The sequence below is a fragment of the Bubalus bubalis genome, chromosome 22 (genome assembly GCF_019923935.1).
Source record: "Bubalus bubalis isolate 160015118507 breed Murrah chromosome 22, NDDB_SH_1, whole genome shotgun sequence".
Classification (NCBI taxonomy): Eukaryota; Metazoa; Chordata; class Mammalia; order Artiodactyla; family Bovidae; genus Bubalus; species Bubalus bubalis.
The window spans coordinates 11,827,641-11,852,918 of NC_059178.1; the positions used below are offsets into that span (position 1 = coordinate 11,827,641).

The following is a 25,278-nucleotide window of genomic DNA, read 5'->3' on the forward strand; positions in this document are numbered from 1 at the left end:
GGAAGCCCGGTCCCATCAACCAGCTTGGCGTCTTTGGGCAAGACCCCTATTTACTCTGCCAGCCCCTCAGCCTCCCTGCTGTCAAAGAGGCCTGAGAATGATCCCCTTCCTAGGACTGCGGGAGACAATAGGGCAAAGAGCATGAGAACGCCCGAGGATGTGAAGAGCAGGGAGAATGTGACCTGTGGTCGTGTTGGTGGGCTTGATCTGACTCTCGGGCTAGCTATTGTTTCAATTCTCTGCCGCAGTGAGGCTCCTGGGGCTCTCTCCTTGGGCCCTGGCAGAAACAGGAAACGAACACAAAAATTTTCAAAGTTTGCAAAATAGCATGGCCTGTAATGAATCTCTAGCAACTGTCAGGGGCAGATAGCCTAAAAAGGCCTTATTATGCATTTCCCACTCGTGATAAAATGCCAATCTGCCCTATGTTTCATCTTCAAGGACAAGAACGCAACTGACGGCCAGCCCCGAGCTTGCTTAAAGGACTACAATGTTCCTGGGAGTAATCACTTCGTCTTTCATCAGGATGAGTTCCGAGGAGGAGGCCTCATCACCCAGCTCAGGTAAGACAGCACGGAGTATTTTCTGGATTCAACTGATTCTATTCAACACCGTTGCTCAACACAGTTCATTGATTGCTATAGATTGAACCAGTTGGGCTGGAAAATGTTTACATATTTTTACGATTATTTTTGCAAGTAGAAGGGGTTTTGGTGATGCTGTGGGGGTACTGGTGATGGTGTGGGTAATTAACGTCTCAGATAGGAAAGATGTTTAAATTCGAACTTCTTAAAAAAGAAAAAAGAAGAAGAATCAGCTTGCTAATGCAGAAGACTCAGGTTCAATTGCTGGGTCTGGAAGATCCCCTAAAGAAGGAAATGGCAACCCGCTCCAGTATTCTTGCCTGGGAAATCCCATGCATAGACACAGGAGACTGTCCATGGGGTCATAAACAAACAAACAAACAAAAGCTTGAACTTCTTCTTTTTTTACTTTTATTTGCACTTACTTTATGCTGAATTTATTCCTGCACCACAAGGTTTTGCTTCTTCAGTTTCTTCTGGGGCATCGTTTTCCTCTGTGCAGCCATCTGCCCTTTTTCAGTAAGGCTCACTGGACAGTGGCAGGAGTTTGTGGGGGTTAATCCAACCATGAGTTCTGTAAACCCAGAGGCACACCCTGGGGCTTTGCTCACCTGGATGAGCTCTATGCCTAGTGAGAAGTGACATCAGATTAGTTCAGGATCACTCTCAGCACGTTAAAGCATTTGCGGCAAACACGCAGCACTCTTTAGGGTCCACCAACCCTGTGCCAGCCCTCTCGGCCTGGGTGTTCAGCCACTGGGACGACGGAGGGGCACACGTTGCTTCTGCAAAGTGACATCTTTCAGAGACTTGCCGTCTTTTCAGATATGCACACTTCAATGGTCCGGGCAGTGAACATGAAGATTTGAACCTCTCAATTTGCATGACTTTGTGGGTTTTCTAGGTTGAGTAGCAAACTGTTTTCTGAGATCATCTCAGGCTACTTAACAGAAAAGTTGGAACATATTCTTGCTTTCAGTACTGACAATGACTGTCAAGTGATATAGTCAGGAAAACAGACCGCAGGGCAGCCAGATGGTGGACTGGACAAGAAAACGGCTGAGAGCAGCTTCTTGCGCATAGTTGGTAGAACTGGAGAGACTTCGTAGGTAGGCTCCTGCCTCCCTGTGCCTGAGGGTATTTGAAGAGGGATAAACCCTGTGCTTCTCCTTGTGCTGTTTATTGTATTCAAAGATTTGAAATGAAAAGACTGTTGCTTTTATATTAAAATAAACCAGATATGTAGGAGAAAGTGAAAAGTGAAAATTGCTCAGTTGTGTCCAACACTTTGTGACCCCATGGACTCCACAGCCCATGGAATTCTCCAGGTCAGTATACTGGAGTGAGTAGCCTTTCCCTTCTCCAGGGGATCTTCCCAACCCAGGGATCAAACCCAGGTCTCCCACATTGTGGGCGGATTCTTTACCAGCTGAGCCCCAAGGGAAGCCATTGGGAGGCAAATGATGGAGGGTGATGGTGGAGAAGAGTTTCCCAAGGGATTCCTGCTTGTGGTGGCAGCTCTGGGCTTCCACTGGTGCGGGGTGGGGATGGGGGGGTCTTGTGGAAGAGTCTGGGGAGCACAAGGTTCCCTGACTCATCCAGGGTCCTCCAGCTGGGACCCTGCACCCTGGAGCACCTTAGCCTTTCTTCTCTGCCTCTCCCAGCTAAACTGCTTCTGGTAAGCCCAGGTGCTGAGGTGCATTCTTTTATGAAGGCTAGCCTGAGGGAACTGCTCTTTGTCACCTCCTGTCCTGGGCCCTCACCAATGTCTACAGACACAGAAGACCATGTCTTCCCTCTGCCCTCTGCGGTCTCCAGAGGGCACAGTGCCACCTGGGAGCGCTCTGCCTTGTTGAAACTATGAGCTCCATAAGCAACTGAAGAACAAGGAAAGAATGAATGAGGAACTGGCATTCCTAATTAGTGGCTGAGCAGGCAGCTGATTCGGAGAGGGCAATGGCACCCCACTCCAGTACTCTTGCCTGGAGAATCCCATGGACGGAGGAGCCTGGTAGGCTCCAGTCCATGGGGTCGCTAAGAGTCGGGCATGACTGAGCGACTTCACTTTCACTTTTCACTTTCATGCATTGGAGAGGGAAATGGCAACCCACTCCAGTGTTCTTGCCTGGAGAATCCCAGGGACAGAGGAGCCTGGTGGGCTGCTGTCTATGGGGTCGCACAGAGTCAGACACGACTGAAGTGACTTAGCAGCAGCAGCAGCAGCAGCAGCAGGCAGCTGATTAGATTTCTTTTTAGAAGTGAAAATGAAGGGAGAGTTTGGCTTGACCTGGACGTATTTCTGGAAAGAAGACGAGAGAGAAGAAACTCAAAACTTGCCATCCCTTTTAGGCAAGTTTCCTGCTGAGACCATACACAAGTACAGAAGGAGGGTCTTCTGAGCATCCTGACCCTAAAGAGGAAACCGTGTTGATCGCTGCCAGGCATTTGTCCTCATGTGCCAAGTCTAAGTTGACAGTGAATTGCTGACCAATTTAGTTCTGCCTGTTGTCGTTTTCATCAGTAACAGCGGACTCAGTAATTACCCTCTTTGATTTTTCCAGAGGCATCAGCCCCTGAACTTCCAACAATAAGGAAATATTAATTGAGCGAGTGAACATAGAGTTGTTAAACAATAAAATGAAATAATTACAGTATGTGAAGGATATTGTGTCATAAGTACATCAATCTGTTGCAATCGAATTATCAAAGAGGCTTCTCATTCCCAGAAGAGCTGTGCGGTATCCCAAGGCCATGTTAGGTGAACCTTTGTTCCCTGGGCATTGTGTCCTGGTCTGGACGCTTCCCAGGTTTGTGCTGTGTCTGGGACTCTCTGGGGTCGTTAGCTGTGTCCATGCTCTTTGTGGGAAGTGTTGAACAGAGCAGAATTTGGATCAGCAAGCCTCCTGAGTACCAATTCTGGTTGTGCCCAGATTTTCTCTGTGACTTGAAGCCAAACAGGGAAACTTGTCTGCCCTTTTGTTTTCCCGTTTGGCAAATGAGGAGCACATTAGTTCTCTGCCAAATGTCTCAACACCTGAATACAAAGAAACTTTAGACCTGAGAGGTTATTAATAGTCTATCTGTTGTATTTCCGTCCATGGGGGTTGGGGGGGCAGGTATATTTCAGTCCTGAATCACCCGTGAGGCTTGGCAGAGAATCCTGACACTTGCAGCATAGGTTTTATTTCTTCAGCTGCTTCTGTGGCCTGGTTTAATTTTATCTGCTTTTTGGTCATCCTAAACACTGCATAGATTAGTTCCGTACAAGGCTATGACCTCCCCAATCTTATTCCCACTCTAGGCAGATAATCCAACTCTGGTGTTCCCAAGAAGAGAGAGGCCGATTTGGATGAATTGAACTTGCTCATTCTTCTCATTTTCACATTGATGTATCTCCATCTCTGTGGTTGTCTCCCAGTTTCAGATAAAAAAATGAGGAGCGGGGATCTGGGGGGTCCTCGCTCCCTCCCGCGCACAGCTAACTCTCTCCTCTGGCCCCTTGCTCCCTCCCTTCAGCTGCTCCTATCTCACTATTCACTGCTTGCACTACCCACCTCTTAGGTCTCCTTTGCAACTGTTTTGAAACACTTCCAAGCTGTATTCTATTTTAAAATCACACAGCAAGACCGGAGTGCCTTTCTTGACCTTGCTGTCTCCTCTAGTCTCTTTATTGCCTTCCTTTTGCAGTAAGATGCCTTCATTCTCTCTCTCCACATAGTTCCCCAGGTCTGTAGTCTAGCTTCTTTTCCCCATTGAAACTGCATTTTCAGAGGTCACCTGGGTGCCCGTGCATGCCCAGAGAGGGTTTTGTTTTAGCCTCATTCTTATTTTTTCAAGGCATCTGTTTTCTCTCCCTCTGCTTTGTCTTCCAAACTTCCACTCTGATATACTTCAGTTTATATTTGTCCATCTGTCTCCCAGTTAGATCTCCCAAACTTGCCCACTGCCCAGCTATCGTGGTTAACGGGCTAAGCTCTGACATGAGCCCACCTGTGGTTGAATTATAACTCTGCCACTAATTAACCATGTGACCTTGAGCAAGGTCATCTCTGTGCCTCAATGTCCCCATGAAAATGAGGATCATAATTAAGAGTACTAACCTAAGAATCAAACAAGATAGTCTACACACTATCTACCCCAATGTTTGGCACTCAGAAATATTCAATAAACATTACCTATTAGCATAACCATAAGCTCCTAGAACTTAAAAAAAAAATAGAACTTTTTCCTTTTTCTCACACATTGCCCGAGTTACCCAACACACACCCAGACAGTAAATAATTATCAACAAATAGATTGATGCACTTGGGTGGAGAGTCCAGGGAAGAAAAAATGATGGAAGGGAGGCTCTTTAATTGCGCGAGTATTTTTTATACACAGGCTTTTTTGTTTGGCTTGGTTTTCCCAATAAATCATTTACATTATTGAAAGTTCAAATCAGTCCTTTCAGGACCTGTTTGCTGGGCAGGAAGGGGCATCAACGGTCAACGCTCTGGCTGGTGGTGCAGCAGTCACGATGAAGCCGCTTGGCCGGGAACACAGTGTCCCGTCCTGAGATTCAAACTGCTCCAACTGGATTAGGGAGGGAAGCGCCGCAGCGGCGGCCGTGAGCGGGGGCTCCCTGGAACCGGTCCACTGAGTGATGCCGCCATCTAGTGACCGCCCTCGGGATCGCGGCTGGGCAGGGCCCTCTCCGCGCAGGCGAAGGAGCCTCAGAATTGCAGTCCTTTCTTTAGAAACTGTGGGTGGGACTCGGAGTGAGGGGCGAATAAGGGGCGAACACAGCACAGAGAGGTGGGAAAACACCTCATCCCGGTCTGGGGAAGGAAAGGGTTCAAGGGGGCTTGTGTCCACCTAGGACAACGTTGTGGTTATCAGAGGTCGGTCCCCTCCCCCACTTCAATCCCATCTAAACTTTGATTTATTTTGTTTTTCCTCATGTGAGTCTCACTTTCCAGCACTCTGCGCTGACCCGTTATCCTGAACAGACCCTGCTTCTCGTTTCCTTTCTCCTATGTTAGGAATTCAGGGCTGGGACAATTGAGCCGAGTCATCCCATCTGGCGGCTACCCCGGGAACAGCAGCTCTGCGCCGTGACCCGGGCTCCGGCTGCACCTGCCGCATCGCCACGTGACCGCAGGTAAGGGCCGGCTGCGGGCTGGGACCACCTGGGCTGCGGCTGGAAGAGGCTACGGTCCGCTTGCATCCCCAGACCTTTCTGGAATGTCACTTGGGTCACCGTATCAGAGAGTTGATATTCCCTTTGTAAAACTGTAGTAGGTGATTTGATGACTTTTTTCTTTTCTTTTCACAAACTATGCCAATCTATGGCCAATAGATTATAGATTATTATATTAAGATCATTGTATTAAGAGCTTTAGATGGGAGTGGGGCTGAAAAGATACTGATGCTTCAAACTCAAGTGTCCCTGTGGTGTGTCCTCACCTGGCCTGCACTCAGGACATCGTCTAGGAGCTGGATACAGGCTTAGAACACAGTTAACGGGAAGTGTAGTTTTGGCATCTTAAACTCCTCTCTGCTAGTAGCTATTTTGAGTTGTTTACGGTCTTCCCCGGTGGTTCAGTGGTCAAGAATCCACCTGCCATGCAGGAGGTGCAGGAGACGCAGGTTCGATCCTTGGGTGGGGAAGATCCTCTGGAGGAGGAAATAGCAGCCCACTCCAGTATCTTTTCCTGGAGAATCCCATTAACAGAGGAGCCTGGCGGGCTATAGTCCATAGCGTCGCAGAGTCCGACATGACTGAAGTGACTAAGCCTGCACACATCGACATAGGTTGTTTATATCACTCTAAACTTCAGTTTCTCCTCTAAAGTAGGCATAAGTAAACCTATCTGTCAATATTATTGTAAAGGTTAAATGAAATAAAACAAAGACTTCTTATTTGAGAGATTGGGAATGGATTTTAGAGAGCTTATGATTAAAGGAGTGAATTATTGATATAAAACATGACATCAAATATTTTACCTTAAAAGGTAGAATTTCCCAGTTTTTAGTGTGGGGCCATGGCCTTTTCTTTGAACATAGAATCCTCCAGAGGGTGTTTTTTGAGCTTTTTTGCATAAGCCACATGCATAACACTGCATCTGTGAGCTCTAGGTTGGGTTTCTTTCAATGTAGTGAGAACTTAAAGACATCTGGGAAGACTCAGGTAAAATCACTTTCTGTACGAACATCCCAATTCCAGTAAATCATTCCAGATTATTAACACTGTTTTCAAACTTCTGTCCACCCACACAAATCTTAATTGGACAGCATTTTTTTTTAGCCGCTTCCCCATTGTTGACACCTCCCAAAATATTCAATTTTGCTTTCACAGAAACAAATCCCTTTCTCATATTTCATCAGTTTCTATAATAGTTAAAATTCATGGTTACAGTAACAAGTACAGCTGTTATAAACTGATTCTTGGTAAGCATACGAGGACTAATGCAGCAGAAGTTAGCAAGGGAGTACGATGGGCCGCAAGCACTGGTAGGTACCATTCACAGAGGGCCTGCAGAATATGGTTAACCTGGCAGGTTGGTTCATAGAGGTCAGCTAAATAGCCTCACCTGCAGTGTATGCTATGCTATGCTAAGTCACTTCAGTTGTGTCCGACTCTGTGTGACCCCCATAGACGGCAGCCCACCAGGCTCCCCCGTCCCTGGGATTCTCCAGGCAAGAACACTGGAGTGGGTTGCCATTTCCTTCTCCAATGCATGAAAGTGAAAAGAGAAAGTGAAGTCGCTCAGTCATGTCCGACTCCTAGCGACCCCATGGACTGGAGCCTACCAGGCTCCTCCGTCCATGGTATTTTCCAGGCAAGAGTACTGGAGTGGGGTGCCATTGCCTTCTCCTCCTGCAGTGTATACAAAGTGCTAAATATAGTGCCTAGCATACGCGAGTGTCCAGGAGTGGTAGCTACTAATATTATTGTTATCATTAATAACTTCAGTGTTGGAAGGATTGTTGCAAACCTAACAGTTTCTTTCCCTCATTTAACAGATAAGAATTTTGGTCTCCATAATATAGCTTTTAGTTTTAGTGAGTTAAAAGATTATTGATTATAAACCTAACATTTTCAGTCAGAAGGAATTAAATTTGCAAAGGCATTTGGGAGTCAGCCTAAAGGGCAAAACTCATCTAAGTCACCCCAAATCCATGTCTGTTCAGGAAAACCAGGTAAGAACACAATGGGGCCATGAAGACAAGCTTCAGGGCCGCTGTGATGGTGAAACTGTCCCCATCGGGGGCAAGTCATCAGCACAGAGGGAAGGACTTTCCAGAGGGGGAAGAATTCGTTGAAAAACGTGCACAGGGATGAACAAAACTCCAAGCAGAGCCTGGCCTTAGGCTCAAGGCATCCAGGTGTCCTCCGGACTGAGCGGACTCAGTCATGCTAGACCAGGCGTCCAGGTCACCCAGCAGAAGAGCCCAATTCTCGTGGCAAAGAACGGCTGTTTGGGGGCCAGTGGGCTTATGGGTGGAGTTATGAACACCTAAGCCTTCAAATCCACACAGTCTGTTTCTTCACAGTTTGTTTATAACATTCCTCTTGGAGATCCTGTCTTGCAGCAGGTGGAGATGATCCTTTTGTTTGATTGGTTTGGGTTGAAAGGACTTAATTTTCGGAGAGGAGGAGGGAGGCAGGCCGCAAGGCAGGTGGGTGGAGGCAAGCCTTTGAGAGGCCACAAGCTCGGGAGACAAAACTCAGGTGAAGGGCCCAGCAGCCTCAAAGTAACTTTTAGATTTGTTGTATTTCTTAAAGCAAACCTTTAATTTAAGAAGAGTATCGAAGAGGTATGTCCAAGTCATGGCCTGTACAGCTTGGCCTGATTTTAATTTTATTTTGAAAGAGAAATTCAATGTGCAGCCTTAGGTGAGTGGAGTTTGCCACTTCTGGAGTTAGTACGTTTCCTCCTGAATATTCTGGAGGTTGTTCTATGCCAGCTGTGTGGACCGTCACCAGGCATCTTGTAAACGCCATCAGGTCCTCCGCTCCCTGGGACTCGGATCCCGTAATTATGGAGTGGGCCCGGCACTTCTAACAAGCACTCTGGGGCATTCCGACATAGGAGGCCCAGCCAACACAGTGAGAAATGCTTTGCTTTCCCTGCCCCAAAGATGGAGATGAGCCCTGATACCTCGAGACTAAACGAGATCACAGTTTTTCTCTTGTGCTGGGGAGGTGGGCGTTGGTGAGCTACTTAGTGGGGCCCTGTGTTTTTCTAAACACAGCTGAATCCCCCAAGCAGGGTGCTCAACCTCACGTACTTTGCTCTGCTTGAGAGCCTTCCATGGCCTTAAATTCCATTAGATGTGGCTCTTAAGAAATGACAAGGCTGGGACTTCCCTGGTGGTCCAGTGGCTAAGAGTCTGCCTGCCAGTGCAGGGGAAAAGGGTTCGATCCCTGGTCGGGAGGATCCCACTTACCACGGGGCAATTAAGCCTGTATGCCACAACTATTGAGCTTGTGCACTGTGCTCTAAAGCCCGGGAATCAAAACTACTGAAGCCCATGCACCCTAGGGCACTCGAGCCGCAACTGGAGGGTAGGCTCTGCTCGCTGCAACTGGAGAAAACCTGCCTGCAACAACAAAGACCCAGTGTAGCCAGAAATAAATAAATAAATAAAAACTTTAAAAAGAGGTGAGGCCTTTCCCTTCTGAAGCCTGGGGAAGCGGCCTGGGTGGTTAAAGCCCTCAGCTGTGCTGTGCTAATCCTGCAAGAGAGGCCAGAGTGAAGACCAGGGAAGCGGGTTGGCTTTCCTTCCTTCAGGCATGATGGGGAGAAGCTTCAGGCATGATTTTCTTATGCCGCAGAACAGGGACACCAGCTGTTTATTACTGAAGCCTGTGCCCTCCTTGGGGAGTGACCATCGAGAGAACTTTCTTCTAAGCTCTGCATACCCACGGCTCAGCACCCGTCAGCTCTGATCCAGAGCATTCAGCCTGAGGAGTGGCAGGTTCCTTTGATACAAAGGGTTGTGTCCAGAAATTCCCCAGAAAGGAACAACCAAGCATGTTTTTTTTTTTGCCTCAGTGTAAATTTTTAAATCCTTTCATTCTGGAAGGGGATGACATAGTAATACTGTGGTTTCTTTTTTTAAAAGGCCCTGGATCTCAAAGTGTGGTGATGCCTGGACTGGGAACATCCCAGCATCACTTGAGAGCTTGTTACAAATGCAGACTGTTGGGTCCTGCTTCAGGTGTACAGCATCGGAAACCCTGGGGACGGGCTCTGGGAATCTGTGTTTTAACAGATCCTCCAGGTGATTTGGGTGTGCACCTGGGTATAAGAACCACTGGTTCAGTGCGAAGCGTATGGGAATGCCTTTATTCAAGTAACAAAAACCATCTTGCTGGGGGACTTCCCTGCTGGTCCAGTGGTTAAGACTCCACTCTTCCAATGCAAGGGGTGTGGGTTTGACCCCTGGTCAGGGAACTAAGATCCCACATGCCATGTTGCAGTAAAAAAAAAAAAAAATCTTGCTAGTTAGTGGGAGTGTTCTAGGGGGTTTGGGGGTCCCTCATTGCAGTGGTGAGGAGAGGTGTGCTGTCCAGGGATGAAGAAGCAATAGAGACAGGGGTTACGGGGTGAAAAGGTGTTTTCACGGGTCTCCTGAGTGTCTTCTGACTAAGCATTACTGAAACCAGCTTGGGTTGGGGTAGGGGGGCAAAGATGATGGAGAAGCCAAATCCCTGTGTACCTCCAGGTCATAGAGTCAAATGTTCCGAAGCACGGCTGTTTAACAGAACTGGGTTCTAGCAGTCACCTGCATTAAATAAATTCAAAACTCCAGCAAAACCAGCAGGGCCAACTTGTTCTGACTTGCCCAGGACTTTTCGGCTCTTAGCTGTGAAAGTCCCATGTCCCAGGAAACCCATCAGGGCCATGCCCCAGTGTGTTTTTTTTTGCACACCACCAATCTCAGATGGTAAAGCATCTGCCTGCAATGTGGGAGACCCGGGTTCAATCCCCGTGTCGGGAAGATCCCCTGGAGAAGGAAATGGCAACCCACTCCAGTACTCTTGCCTAGAAAATTCCATGGATAGAGGAGCCTGGTGGGCTACAGTCCATGGGGTCGCAAATAGTCGGACATGACTGAGTGACTTCACTCACTCAATCTATTCTCCAGTTCCTCGGCGGGCACTGACTGGGTGCCCCACAATTCACTTCCATTTAGTTCCGTTCAGTTCAACTCAGACATTATCTACTTGGAGATGGCATCAGATCCCACAAGTTAAAGACTCAGTCCCCATACTTTAGAGGCCAATCCCAAGTCCAGGTAATCACCAGTACATATGACCAGCCAGCTGTAGACTGAAGGTTCCCACAGCCCACTCCTTGGGTTCGATTAATTTGCTAGAGCAGCTCATAAAATTCAGAGGAACATTTTACTTCCTGAATCACGGGTTTATTATAAAAGGGTATAACTAAGAAACAGCCAGATGGAAGAGATGCACAGGAAGACGTGGAGAAAGGGCAAGGAGCTTCCTTGCCTCTCCAAGTACACAACCCGCCCTAAAGCTCCTTGTGGTCACTGATCTGGAAGCTCTCCATCCTTTTGGGGTTCTGTGGAGGCCTCTTTACCTAGGCATGGTTGATCAAATCATTCACCCCTGGTTACTGAACTCAATCTGGAGCCCTTCTCTCCTCCCAGGAGAAGAAGAGGTGAAATAGAAAGTTCCAGCCCTCTGATCACTGGATTGGTTCCCCTGACAACCAGCCCCCACCTTCAGATGACTTAGGGCCACCTCATTAGCATAAGAAAAGATGCTTTTATGGTTCTAATCACTTTGGAAATTCCAAGGGTTTTAGGACCTCTGTGCCAGGAATGGGGCCAAGACCAAATATATGTTTCTTCTTATTAATCACAATATCACCAGGGCAAAACAAGATGATTGGTCACTAGTCTATTCAGTAACTGCATATTGGAATTACTTGGTAAGTTTTTTAAAAATACTGATTCCCAGGTCCACCTCCAGAGATGATGGTAGACTTGGTCTGGGGTGTAGACAGGGTGTTAAATGTTTCCAAGTTCCTTAGGTGATTCCAACATGAGTAGGCTTGAGAATCACTGTAGCTACATACCTGTCATTTCTTCTACTAAAAATGTTTTTAAAAACCAAAACAAAGGTTAATGGTTTTGGTGAAGCTGAACCCCTACTGCACACTATACATAAAAATTGACTCAAATGGATGAACAGCTTAAGAGTTAAAACCATAAAAATCTTAGAAAACATAGGGGTAAATATTTGTGACCGGATTTGATAGGGAATTCTTAGAGATAACACTGAAAGCCTGAATAACAATGACAACAACAAAAATGGACAGACTTTGTTAAAACTAAAAACTATTGTGCATAAAAAACATTGTCAAGAAAATAAAAAGACAATGTACCAAGTGGGAAAAAGTATTTGTGAATCAAATGTCCAATAAGGGTCTGTGCTGGGCTAAGTCGCTTCAGTCATGTGTGACTCTATGACCCCATGGACTGTAGCCCCACCAGGCTTCTCTGTCCATGGGATTCTCCAGGCAAGAATCCTGGAGGGGGTTGCCATGCCCTCCACTAGAGGATCTTCCCATCCCAGGGATCGAACCCACATTTCTTAGGTCTCCTACTTTGGCAGGCAGGTTCTTTACCACCAGCGCCATCTGGGAAGCCCTTGATAAGGGTCTAGTATACAGAGTATGGGGCTCCTCTGGTGGCTCAGCTGGTAAAGAATCTGCCTGCAATATGGGAGACCTGGATTCGATCCCTGGGTTGCGAAGATCCCCTGGAGGAGGACATGGCAACCCATTCCAATATGCTTGCCTGGGGAATCCCCACGGACAGAGGCGCCTGGTGGGCTACAGTCCATGGGGTCACAAAGAGTCAGACACAACTGAGCCACTAAGCATACACACACACATCCAGAATATGTAAAGAACTCTACAACTAATAAACAAAAAGATAGACCAACTCAATTAAAAAACAGGCAAAGGATTTTAATAGACATGGCTCTGAAAAAGGTGTACAAACCACAAATAAACACACTAAAAGATACCAGTAGTCATTTAAAAAGTGCTAATCAAACCCAGAAGGGCAAACCACTTCACACCCACTAGGATGAATGTAATAATAATTTAAAAAAACTGGAAACTAAGCTTTTGGTGATGTGGGAAGATTGGAACTCTTGCATATTACAGCCACTGCAGAAAACAGTTTGGCAGTTCCTCAAAAAGTTAAACATAGAATCACTATGGTGATGGTTTAGTTGCTAAGTCGTGTCCAACTCTTGTGACCCCTGTGGACTGTAGCCCACCAGACTCCGCTGTCCATGGGATTCTCCAGGCAAGAATACTGGAGTGGGTTCCCATTTCCTCCTCCAGGGGATCTCCCTGACCCAGGACTCAAACCTGGGTCTCCCACATTGCTGGTAGATTCTTTACCGACTGAGCTATGAGGGAAGCCCATATAGAATCACTATATGACTCAGCAATCCCACTCCTAGGTATACACCCAAAGAATTAAAGCAAACATTCAAACACTTGTTCACCATTGTTCACAGAAGCGCTATTCGAAGCACCTGGAGGATGAAGACAACCCACTGTCCATCAAAAGATGAATGGCTAAGCAAGTGTGGCCTATCCATACCATGAAATATTACCTAGATATGAACAGGAATAAAGTACGAGTATGTGCAACAACATGGATAAACCTCAGAAACATCATGCCGAGAGAAAGAAGCCAGACCCCAAAGGCCCTAATATTGTTTGATTCCATTTATATTAAATATCCAGAATAGGTAAATTCGTAGAGACAGTAATGCAATTAATGGTTGCCAGGGACTGGTGGGGGAGGGCAGAATGGTAATTTCTTAATGGGTAGGGGATTTTCTTTGATGAAAGCTTTTTAGGTTAGGACCAGATAAAGGTGGTGGTTGCACAATGTTATTAAAATAGTTAATTGTATGTTACATGGATTTCATCTAAAAAAAATCAATGGTTCATTGATATACACTCATATACAAATTAAAACTAAATTAAATCTAATTACATAATTAAACTAATCAAATTTAATTTAATATTACAATTAAAGCTAAACTCTCTAGTCAGTCCTTCACAGCTGGCCTTTAACTACTTCCTGTTGCCGTATCTTCTACCACTTCCCTGTTTTATTTGTTATTATTACCTCTCCCGTGTAACTTACTGCATGGAACCCCACTGGAACCTCGATGTGTGCAGTGTGCTTCAGCCTCTCCTTTGAAGCTCCCTCGCGCACAGTGGGGCGTCTCTGCCAGCACTTCCAGTGCATAGTCTTATCTCCTGTAGCTTCCCACTTTGCATCCTTGCTCTCAAAGCGTGGTACTCAGGATTGGCAGCCTTGATGTTACCTGGGAGCTTATAAGAAAGGCAGGAAACCCCACCCCAGACCCACTGAGTCCGAATCCGCATTTTAACAGGTTCCTCTGATAACTCACGTCTGAGAAGCACTGGTTTACTGCAGTGGGTCTCAAACCAGGCTGCAGATCAGAATCACTTTACAAGCTGTATTTATTTATAATGTATTGGGTTGGCCAAAACATTCGGGGTTTTGGCCAGCCCGATATATTTTAAATAATATACACACATGGTAAAATTGCAAGCTGTATATAAACAAAAAACAAAGAGGTTGGCTTACCATCTGGTTCTTCAAGGAATAAGCCCTAACCCACTGCGGGCTTTGACTGAGGGTACACTCCCAGAGGTGGTATCTCACCGTGGTTTTGATCTGTATGTCCCTGATGATTTGTGATGCCGGTGTTGCTCTTTATCTTCTGATGTGATTGGTCCATCTCCTTGGTGACATGTTCCCCAGGACAAACCTCAGGGATGCTGCTTCTTTATAGCTCTACCCTGGCACAGGGCTTTGAGTGTCTGTGGCTCATATGATGATTTGTTCTGTTTTCAGTTCCATGGACCAAACACCGAGAAGAATGCTGGGCCAGCCCCTTTCCAGCCCCACCACCCAGCCCAAGAAGAGAAGCACATCAGTGATGTCTTTCTTTTCCAAGGTCTGAGACAAATTATTATGAACAAATGGCCTGTCTCAGCAGCCACTTTGTGATACGTGTGCTTGTGGGTTCCTTCCATTCCTTCTACTGAGGTGCCTCTTCTGAAAAAAAGTTTGATGGCAGCTCTTAACACGAATGAAATGTTTATAGGATAACAAGAAGATGAGTTGGGAAGAATTTAGCTTGCTGAACTGCAATGAATATTCAGAAATACTGATGAGCCTTGGTAATCACACAAACGCCAAATAGGGCTGTGGGTCTCATCTCCAGCCCCATCCCACACCCTCTACTAAGGATAATTAGGATCTTGTCTGGATCTTGCCTGAATCTTGCATTCTCTTGGTTCTGACTCCAACACATTGCCATGTCCTGTGATGCCCAGGACAACATGCCCTTCTTGGTGTCAGGGCTCAAAGCCCTAATATCCCATCTCTTGCCTTACAGTTAGAGTTTAGACCCTGAAGTCCAGATTTCTGCATCAGCCACACAGTGCTTTCCAATATGCATTATTTATGCATTTCTTTTCCTAGTCTTCATTGCTCAGATGCTCACAGTCTGGGGTAGGACATCTTTCAGGTGCCCCGAAATGCTTGTCGATGTGCTTTGCTAATTGTGTCAAAGGCTCTTGAGAGGTTGAGTGAAATGAACACTGAGAATTGACCCTGGGATTTAGTCATACTGGGGACAGAGAGTGGGGGAGGGGGTATGGGTGCCATCAGCCTGATGGGAGGAGGTTCAAGAGAGAATGGAGCAGCTGGAGAAAGTGAGTATAGACACGTTTTTCAAGGTTTAGCTACAAGGTGGAGCAGAAAAACAAGGAAGAGCTGTGGGAGGAAGAAGGTCAAGGAAACCCTTCTTTGGGACTTGGGGAACACAGCTTCCCCTGTCCTGTTAAAGAGATTGGGCTTCTCAGATCGCATGAACGCTCCTAAAGCCCCATTGTCTCAGCTCTGTCACATCCACAGCTGCCCAGGCACCCCTCTGTAATCCCCCCAAACCTACTTCAACATAAGCTCTGCATCACTTTTATCCACTCCTTTTTCTCTTCCTCCATTCTTTTCTCAAATATGTAGATTAAACAATATATTCCCAGCAAAAGCCAGGTGTCTTTAGGAGGAGAAAGAAGGAGTAAAATTGAGCAGCAAAACAGGTTTTTCTTACAAGGAGAGATTAGGGTTGGTGATGGGTAGGGTGTCACTCTGAACACTCCCAAATCAATGTATTTTTGACCCACCACCTAGGTCTCTTGGAATCTGAGGCTCCAGAAGCAGGAACCTCTGAAGAATGTGTTTTTCATCTTGGCAGAGACAGCCCGGGACCCCAGTGTTAAAAAGCGTCATATGGTGATGAGAGGCCTGGGAACCATGGCCTGTGAGACCCCGGACAAGGTAGGAAGGGCAGGGGGTGCTCGGCCAGCCCTCGTGGCCTGGAGTCCCCAGGGCTGGGGGTCCACTGCTGTGTAAAGGATCTCCATGGCCTGGCGTTTGTATCTCGCCATTTCCTTGGGCCAGGAGTCCAGGTACAGTTCAGCTGGGTCCTCTGCCCAGGGGCCCACAAGGCTGCCATCAAGGTGTGGGCCAGACTGCATTCCTTTCTGAAGCTCAGGGTCATCTTCCAAGCTTTGGGAGCTGTTGGAAGAATTCAGTTCTTTCTAGTTGTAGAACTAACATCCCTCTTTCCTTGCCGACTGGCCGTCCCCGGCTCCCAGAGGCCGCCCTCACACAGCACGGCAGCTTTAGTTCTTCGTGGTCAGCAGGAGCGTGTCTCCTGCTCCTGTCTGCCACGGGATCTAAGGGAACCATGGGAACGTCATCCATCACCACCGTGACCTTTGAGAGGTCAGAAGCTCTCAAAGTCACTGGCTCCTTCCACCCTCGAGGGCAGGAGACTGCACAGAGGCTCATGTGACTCCGTTGGGGTCAGCTCAGGGTCATCATTGCTCAGTATCATCAGCCTTGGGATACAGAACCGCAGGCAAGGTTAGCACACGGCTGGACATCACCCTCTGGTGAATTTAATTTTTCTAAGAATTTATGTTTAGTAGAAGAATTTAATTTTTCCAAGAATGTATGTTTGTTTAGGAAAAGATGTTTTCCCCACTTCTTCCTTCAGCATCTGTCCACTTCAGTGACCATTTTGTCTCATCCCCTGTCAAAGTCCCCAATAGGCCACAGGTCCCTAGGTCACCCAGCCCACCACCCTCCTTAACATGCCCTCCCCAGCATCACCCACCCACAGGCCAGGCTCCAGACTGCTCTTTCCGTGCTTCCAAGACCGAGCTGGATTCTTGGGTCAGATTAGTGAAAGTGTTTGTTGTTTTGCCGAGAGTTATTGCATCCCGTGCTGAAGAAAGCCACGACCTCTTAGTCCAAGCCCCAGATTATTGGATGATTAGAAGTGGAGTTGCTTTCCAACACATGCGGAGCGATTGCTGTGCTGCTAATGCTTTCCAAACCTTGCTAACAGGTGAGAAAGTATAAGAAGATTATTCTAGACCTGCTGGTGCACGGTCTGTATGACCCGGTGAGTTCTGAAGTCATCCATGAAAGCATGAAAACCCTGACCATCATCCTGGGCAAGATGCAGGGGAAAGCCCTGGGCTCCTTCTTCATAGACATCACCCTCCAGACCCGGACTCTGCTCGATGACGTAAGTGAGACGACGCGGGAAAATTCCAGGTTCTTAAAGTCAAATGTGAGCCCTGGGTGATGCGTTGCTCAGGAAACAAGGCCTCTGTTATTCTCTAGTTATTAAGAAATTGTGACTCAGCTGGTAAAGAATCCACCCACCATGCGGGAGACCTGGGTTCGATCCCTGGGTTGGGAAGATCCCGTGGAGAAGGGAAAGGCTACTCAGTCCAGTATTCTGGCCTGGAGAATTCCATGGACTGTATAGTCTGTGGGATTGCAAAGAGTCGGACATGACTGAGTGGCTTTCACTTTCAACTTTCTTGTTGAGAGACTGGTACTGTGCTGGAGGTTATGGAAGACATATAAAGGTATGTAGGAGTCCATCACCACCCCTCAAGGAGTGTTCATCGTAATAGAACTGTTAACACACTTAACGATGATGACGTCCACGTGTGTTCAGTGGTTTCTTACAAATGTGATGATCAGCGTAGTCCATGTTTAGTGAGCTCTTACTGTGTGCAGGCCTGTCTCCAGGCAGTTTGCATGGATCGTCTCACCGTCAGGATAACCCGGTGAGGCAGGCGCTGTTACCTTCACTTTATAGAGGAGGAAACCAAGGCCTCGAAAGGTTAGGTAGCTTGCCCAGGGATCGTGGAGTGAGTCAGTGGGTATGAAACTAGGCCCTCTGCCCAGGGCCTGCACTTTTTTTTTTCCTGTTTAAAAAAAATTTTTTTTAATTGAATTCTGTTTTTATTGAGGTATAATTGATTTACAATACTAGTTTCAGGTACACAGTGATTCAGTATTTTTACAGTTCATACTCCATTAAAAGTTGTTACAAGATAATGGTTGTAATTCTTGGTACAGTATATCCTTGTTGCTTATCTATTTTATTATTTTAATTTTTAAAATTGATTTTTAATTGGAGGATACTTGCTTTACAATCAGGGCCTGCCCTCTTAACTGCTGGGTGACAAGGCAGGCTGAACAGAAAGTGCATGGACACAGAGTGTGAGGGCTCGGGAGCTCATCAGTTAGCTTACCGTAGTTACACACACACGCACACACGCACACACACACGCACACACACACACACGCACACACACACAGCTGATCGGTTAGCTTACCGTAGTTACACACACGCGCACACACACACACACACGCACACACGCACACACACGCACAGCTGATCAGTTAGCTTACCGTAGTTACACACACACGCACACACGCAAACACACACGCACGCACACACGCACGCACGCACACACACACGCACGCACGCGCACACGCACGGACGCATCACACGCACACACGCATCACACGCACGCACACACACACAGCTGATCAATTAGCTTACCGTAGTTACACGCACACATGCACGCACACACACACACATGCACGCACGCACACACACGCACGCACGCACACACACACACAGCTGATCAGTTAGCTTACCGTAGTTACACGCGCACACACACACACACACACACACAGCTGATCAGTTAGCTTACCGTAGTTACACACACACACACACACACACACACACACAGAGCTGATTGGTTAGCTTACTGTAGTTCACACACACACACACACAGCTGATCAGTTAGCTTACCGTAGTTACACACACACACACACAGCTGATCAGTTAGCTTACCATAGTTACACACACACACACACACACAGCTGATCAGTTAGCTTACCATAGTTCACACACACACACACATATACACACACACGCAAGACCTGTAGAGCAGGGAGCAGACCTTGCATTTACTCACAGAGCATCTTGCATGAGTTCCTCACACCTGATTCCTCAGGAGTAACTCCGTGAGAGCCAGGTGCCTGCACCCCACGGGAGGAAGAGAAACCCGCAAAGTATGGAGCCTGAAGCTTATGAGTAGCTGCTGGGACATTTGCCTCCCCTCCTTCACAGGGAGGCCTGTGCTCGATGTGAACCAGGGCTCTCTGGGGTGGGGAGGGAGGTCTCCGCTCCACCTCCCTGGAGTATTAAGCAGGTATCTCCAGGGAGGTGTCTCTAAGTCTCTCTGGAGGTGCCATCTTAATCGCCAGGGCTTGTTTGCCATGCGATCTTGAGGGGTGGGGGTGGGGGCGCAGCATAAGCCTTTGTTCTAGAATTCCAGGCATGAGAGTCCTGAAAGGACTCTTGGGGAAAAAGGGAGGGATTTTTTAAATAGGACCGGGGATCAGGGCATCAATCCTAATCTATCAGGTCTCTGGAATGTCATTGAACACATGTGGGCGTCAACGTCATCAATGTGTATATACTAACGGCTCCATTACAGTGAATCCTCCTGGGTGGGGCGGGGGCGGGGGCGGGCAGGTGATGGAATCCTATGTGTGTGTACATGGTGGTCAAAGATGGGCCTTGAAAGAGGGAGGATTCGTTGTGCACATCAGCAACCAGGGTCCCGGCAAACTGGATTTCCTCCAGAGGTGAGGAGCAGTTAGGCGTTAAGGTAGTGTGTGCGGGGGGCACAGGAGGAGTAGCTGGGGAGGACGAGGACTTCGACTTCGAGGAGGAGTAGCTGGGGAGGATGAGGACTTCGAGGAGGGGTAGCCGGGGAGGACTAGGACTTCGAGGAGGGGTGGCCGGGGAGGACGAGGACGAGGACTTTGAGGAGGAGGAGGAACCAGGGAGGATGAGGACTTCGAGGGGGAGTAGCTGGGGAGGACGAGGACTTCGAGGAGGAGGAGGAACCGGGGAGGACGAGGACTTCGAGGGGGAGTAGCCAGGGAGGACGAGGACTTTGAGGAGGAGGAGGAGCTGGGGAGGACAAGGTCTTCGAGGAGGAGGAGGAGCCGGGGAGAACGAGAACTTCGAGGGGGAGTAGCTGGGGAGGACGAGGACTTCAAGAAGGAGGAGCCGGGGAGGACGTAGACTTAAAGGAGGAGGACGAGGACTTTGAGGGGGAGGAGCCGGGGAGGACGAGGACTTGGAGGGCCTCGGGGGAAACTCCTCAGTCCCCTTTCCAAGCGCATTTGCTTAGGGGGTACTCTGCAGACCCTTCCGTGGGAGTGTTGTGTAATGCATAAAACAAACGCTTAAGGACACCAAATCTGAGAGGTGAAAAAGGGAGTTCCAAGAAGTTTCTGGCCCCATGTTTCTTGGTTAATGGACTATGAGCTCTTTTTATCAGCTCCATCTTGTGACTAAGGAAACTGAGGCCGTGAGGGTCAAGGAACTTGCCCCAGGTCTGGCTTTAATGAGCAAAGAGGTAACCCATTTTCTCATGCAATCATTTTTTAAAGCTAGGTAGACTGATTTTTGATCAGAGAGCCCTTGTCAAAGTGAAACCTGGGGATACTTGTGGGGAGCTCTTTCTGACAGTTTGTAACTGTCAGAGCATTCTTCCCTGCCTGCCTGTGCTATGTCCCCTTCAGATGACTGTCAGACCCCCGGGGGGGACAGACAGCCCCTTACACACCTCTGTACATCTCACAGCATTAGGGTAGTGCTTCAGATGGAGTCAGGACTCCGTGAGCGCCAGCTGAATCGAATTAAACACACACACACACTAGTAGAACAGTGGAGAAAGTGCAACACTAAAGCAATTTCTGTATGTGTTACACGTGCTAAAAATTGTTTCACAAGAGATCAGTGGCGTCCAGTCTTGCTGAATGTCTGTGGCCCCCCAGTTCTAGGTGAGGAGGCCCGTCCCAGTCCGGTTCCCTCTGGTTCACCTAGAGCTGGTGAGGATCAGGAAACACTGATATAAAAATTCCTTCACCATGAGTCAGGAGACTGGGTTACCACTCTGGTTCTCTGTTCCCTCATCCTGTGATTCTGGGCAAATCCCTGCTGTCTCCCCACCTGGGCAGGGAAATGTTGACTAGACAGCTTCCTGGGGAGATGGAGAAAGGCCTGAAGCTGCTGACCTGCAGTCAGAGACACACCAGGCAATCAGATCCAGAGCTGGCAGGATGTCAGGAAAGAAACAATGATTTCTGCTGCATGTGGGAGAATTCAGACCAACGTAAAGAGAGATGGCCTGGCAAAAATGCTGGGAATATTAACAGGGAGTGGGTCAAATGAATTATGACACAGCACCACCCCCCAACCCCCCGCCCCACCAAAAACCTCTGTTTGGATTGACATGGAAAAGGGCTCCCAGAGAGACTGATGAAAAATCAAGGTGCCTAACAGTGGAATGGTCCATGTCCATTTGTGTAAAAACGTGGGAAAGGGCTATATAATAATATATATTTTATTTTTTCCTTCTTAATTTTCTGAAGGGCTGCATACAAAATATATGACTTTGTGGAGAGGGAACTTTGGTGGCAGGTGGAGAAGTGTAGGAAGGAGACTTAGTCTTTTTTTTTTTTTAATAAACCTTTTTGGTTTATTTTGAATTGATCGAACCTGGGTCTCCTGCATTGCAGGCAGATTCTTTACCATCTGAGCCACCAGGGAAGCCCATAATACTTGGTTATTTTGAATTTCAAATCCTGTAAACATCGTCAATCTCCAAAACGTTAAATAATGAAGAAAAGATCTGGGGAGCTGGGAGTAGCCACAGTGATGCCCGTGTCTGCTGGAGGAGAGCCTCAGTGCAGACTCAGAGGTCTCCTCTCCATCCCCCAGCCCAGCCGGCCGAGTGCTGAGATGGGAGTCAGGGCCCACCTGGAACGTGCAGGGAACAGGGCCGTGCTGTCCCGTGATGCAGCTTTTTGTGGTACTGACTGGGGTTTGTTGTTCTGTTCACGGGGGACCCACAGGAGAATGACAGCCTGAGATACTCGGCCTTTGTCTTGTTTGGGCAACTGGCTGACCTTGCTGGACGGAAGTGGAGGAGCTTCTTCACCCGTCAGGTGAAGCAGACTCAGGACTCCCTCCTGACCCACTTACAGGACAGGAATCCCCAGGTGGCCAAGGTAAGTCTGAGCCTCTCCTGGCAACCAACCGCCTGGAACCGCAGCACCGTTTGCGGAGGGAGCGGGGAGGCAGCCCTGCTGAGTCGGGATGCCAAGCCCTCCACTGCGGCCAGTTCCATCATGGAAGCTCAGAGGAGCATCCGTGTGAGTCCTGGAGAAAGTGCCTCTCTGATGGCTACCTGATTCCTCTCTGAGCAGGGGTGTTCTTTTCCATCTGCTCCTGCCCTGCCTGCCTGGTTCCGGTCCCTGTCAATGCCAGATAGAGTCAGGTTAGTGGAGAGGGGGCAGGGAGGTGCTGGCTGACTCTCTGGGGCAGCAGCTCCTCTCGGAGGAGATTCGTTCACACCCAGCTAGCTTTTGTCAGCACACTTGGTTCAGATTTCCCACCTGGTTCAGATTTGGCTTCTTAGCTTCCTATGAAAAGTGCTGCTGCTGCTGCTGCTAAGTCACTTCAGTCGTGTCCGACTCTATGTGACCCCATAGACGGCAGCCCACCAGATTCCCCGTCCCTGGGATTCTCCAGGCAAGAACACTGGAGTGGGTTGCCATTTCCTCCTCCAATGAGAAGTGTGTTAATTGCTCAGTTGTGTGTGACTCTTTGTCACCCCATGGACTGTAGCCCACCAGGCTATTCTGTCCAAGAGATTCTCCAGGCAAGAATATTGGAGTGGGTTGCCTTTCCCTTCTCTAGGGGATCTTCCCGACCCAGGGATTGAACCCGTGTCTCCTGCATTGCAGGCAGATTCTTTACTGTCTGAGCCACGAAACTTTTGTTTCATTCTTGGAGAAAATGTGTCCTAATGGGATTGGGTGGACCTCAGGGCTGCTTTAGAGCAGGTGAGAGTTTCAAAACCATCAGGAGCAAGTGAAAGTCGCTCAGTCGTGTCTGACTGTTTGTCGGACCCCATAGACTACACAGTCCATGGAATTCTCCAGGCCAGAATACTGGAGTGGGTAGCCTATTCCTTCTCCAGGGGATCTTCCCAACCCAGGGATCGAGCCCAGGTCTCCTGCATTGCAGGTGGATTCTTTACCAACTGAGCTATCAGGGAAGCCCAGCAAAGGGTTCCACTAAATCACTGATCTTCTTTAAGGCGGTGCATGAGGGAGGGAGAGGGAGAGAGAGAGATTGAGATTGAATTTAGGAATCTAGCACAACTTTTTTAAATAGTTTTTTTTTTAACTTTTTATTTTGTGTTAGGGTATCGCCGATTAACAATGTTGTGATAGTTTCAGGAGAACAGCAAAGGGACTCAGCCATACATATAACATGTATCCCTTCTCCTCCAAACTCCCCTCCCATCCAGGCTGCCACATAATATGGAGCAGAGTTCCCTCTGCTCTACAGTAGGTCCTTGTAGGTTACCCATTTAAATATAGCAATCCAGCACTACTTTTGATGAGACAGGAAGTGTTGTGGTAAACCCAGGCTTTGCCCTCCCCTGCAGGCCCAAGTTATAGACATGGTCATTGCATAAGCATAAATCCTCTCAAAGTTATGTTGCCATCCTGGATGGGAGGAATTTGGCGGAGAATGCATACATGTATATGCATGGCTGAGTCCCTTCTCCGTTCACCTGAAATTATCACATCATTGTTCATCAGTTATACCCCAATGCAAAATAAAAAGCTTAACGTTTGAAAAAATAAAAAACATAAGCAGAAATCCTTTAAGATTCAAATTTTCAAACTTTCTGAAAGTGAAGTTCACACTCTCAGTGGTCCCCAGACCACAGATCTGCGCATTCCTCCTCCTTGCTGAGATTATAAAACTCTCTCACGTTTGTGACCATTAGGTGGTAATATTATTTCTCTCAGGCCTGCAAAACAACTTTTCGAGCCTGTTCTCCATACCTGAGACAAAGCAAGGACCACAGCTTCCAGAATGAGGAGGATAAAAGGAACCCTAAGCTCTGCCGGCAGCTGGTGAGTGAGCGGGGGCAGGAGACGTTCTTCCAGTCCCTGCGCAGTCGATGCCGGTGTTAAGGCGGAAGGTGGTCGGCACACCAGGGAGTTGCCCCCATAAAACAACTGTATGTTTCAACTGTAATTGACCCACAACGCAATGTAAATGGCAAAACGCCCAGAGGACTGTGCACAGAATGCATTGGCAGTTCCTGTTTAGATCTCTGCGTGTGTGTGTGTATTAGGTCGCTTAAGTTGTGTCCGACCCCTTGTGACCCCATGGACTGTAGCCCACCAGGCTCCAAGGGGATCCTCCAGGCAAGAATACTGGAGTGGGTTGCCATGCCCTCCTCCAGGGGATCTTCCTGGCCCAGGGATGGAACCTGCGTTACGTCTCCTGCAGTAGCAGGAGGGTTCTTTACCGCTGGCACCACCTGTCTTAGATCTCTGGGTGAATGCCAGTGATGATGCCTCCTCCTCTGAGAACCTGAAAGTTGTTTATCCTCAAGCTCAGCCTTTGATGACCGTCTACTCGTTCTAGAGTCGAGGAGCTTTACTGGATCCTTCCCTCACGTGTCCCTTTGCCAATTTCTTTCAGAGCCACTACCATCCCGAGCTCCTGCAGTTCTTCTATGCAAATAAAATCCTGTAAACACAGAGCGGCAGGGAGGTGGGTCCCGGAGTGAATGGCTGGGGGCTGATAGTCCCCCTCTTTTAACCCTTCGGATGCTCTGTTGCCTCTGGTGATTGCGATAGAAAATGGGATGTTGGGAGAGCAACTGATGGCAAACTTAAGACCGTGGAATTGTATAGTTGCATCGAAAGTAAATTCTAAATAGCGTATGTCTCATTTTCTTCCACACAAGTTTGATGATAAGGTGCGTCCTTTCTTTAAAACATTTAAAGTATATGTGGATTCAGTTATATGCTTTTTTCTCAGCATTTTTCTTCTTCAGGCTATCTCTGTCCCCAACCTTGCTTTTTAATTTTTAAGGTTTAGGAGAATATTACCTGAAGTTTTTTTTGTTTTGTTTTGTTTTTTTAAATCTGCTATTGAGCCTTTGCCATTTGCTATTAATACCTTTTTCTGGTGAGACCTATTTAGAGTTGGCCAAGGTACCAAGAAGTTAGTGTGGAGGGCAGTTTCTAGCTGCTCATCATTGTCAACAGCCAGTGTCTCCAAGATCATTCCAAACAAGAGTTAATAAAGAGAAAAAAAATTGATGAA

At 47.7% G+C, this 25,278-nt stretch overlaps 1 protein-coding gene across 4 annotated transcripts; it reads left to right on the forward strand.

The window, feature by feature from the left end:
• Positions 1–408: 408 nt before the first annotated feature.
• MRO (maestro) lies at positions 409–25,278 on the forward strand. Of its 4 annotated transcripts, XM_006063778.4 has the most exons (8): positions 409–563; positions 5,606–5,724; positions 14,520–14,622; positions 15,864–16,010; positions 17,089–17,271; positions 21,990–22,145; positions 23,964–24,071; positions 24,649–25,278. In XM_006063778.4, exons 3-8 carry the CDS (start codon positions 14,524–14,526, stop codon positions 24,700–24,702), a joined length of 747 nt encoding a protein of 248 aa, XP_006063840.2. In that variant the 5' UTR covers positions 409–563; positions 5,606–5,724; positions 14,520–14,523; the 3' UTR covers positions 24,703–25,278. The 4 variants fall into 4 exon arrangements, with proteins under 4 accessions (XP_006063840.2, XP_044790432.2, XP_025129045.2 ...); XM_044934497.2 differs by lacking the exon at positions 21,990–22,145; XM_025273260.3 differs by lacking the exon at positions 24,649–25,278 and having other exon boundaries at positions 23,964–24,269.

Excerpts from the sequence above, each read along its gene's own strand:
- MRO (XM_025273260.3), top strand. The coding sequence starts at position 14,524 with ATGGACCAAACACCGAGAAGAATGCTGGGCCAGCCCCTTTCCAGCCCC. Across the intron at positions 16,011-17,088 it reads CCTGTGAGACCCCGGACAAG|GTGAGAAAGTATAAGAAGAT; the intron begins GTAGGAAGGGCA and ends CCTTGCTAACAG. Across the intron at positions 17,272-21,989 it reads CCCGGACTCTGCTCGATGAC|GAGAATGACAGCCTGAGATA; the intron begins GTAAGTGAGACG and ends GGGGACCCACAG.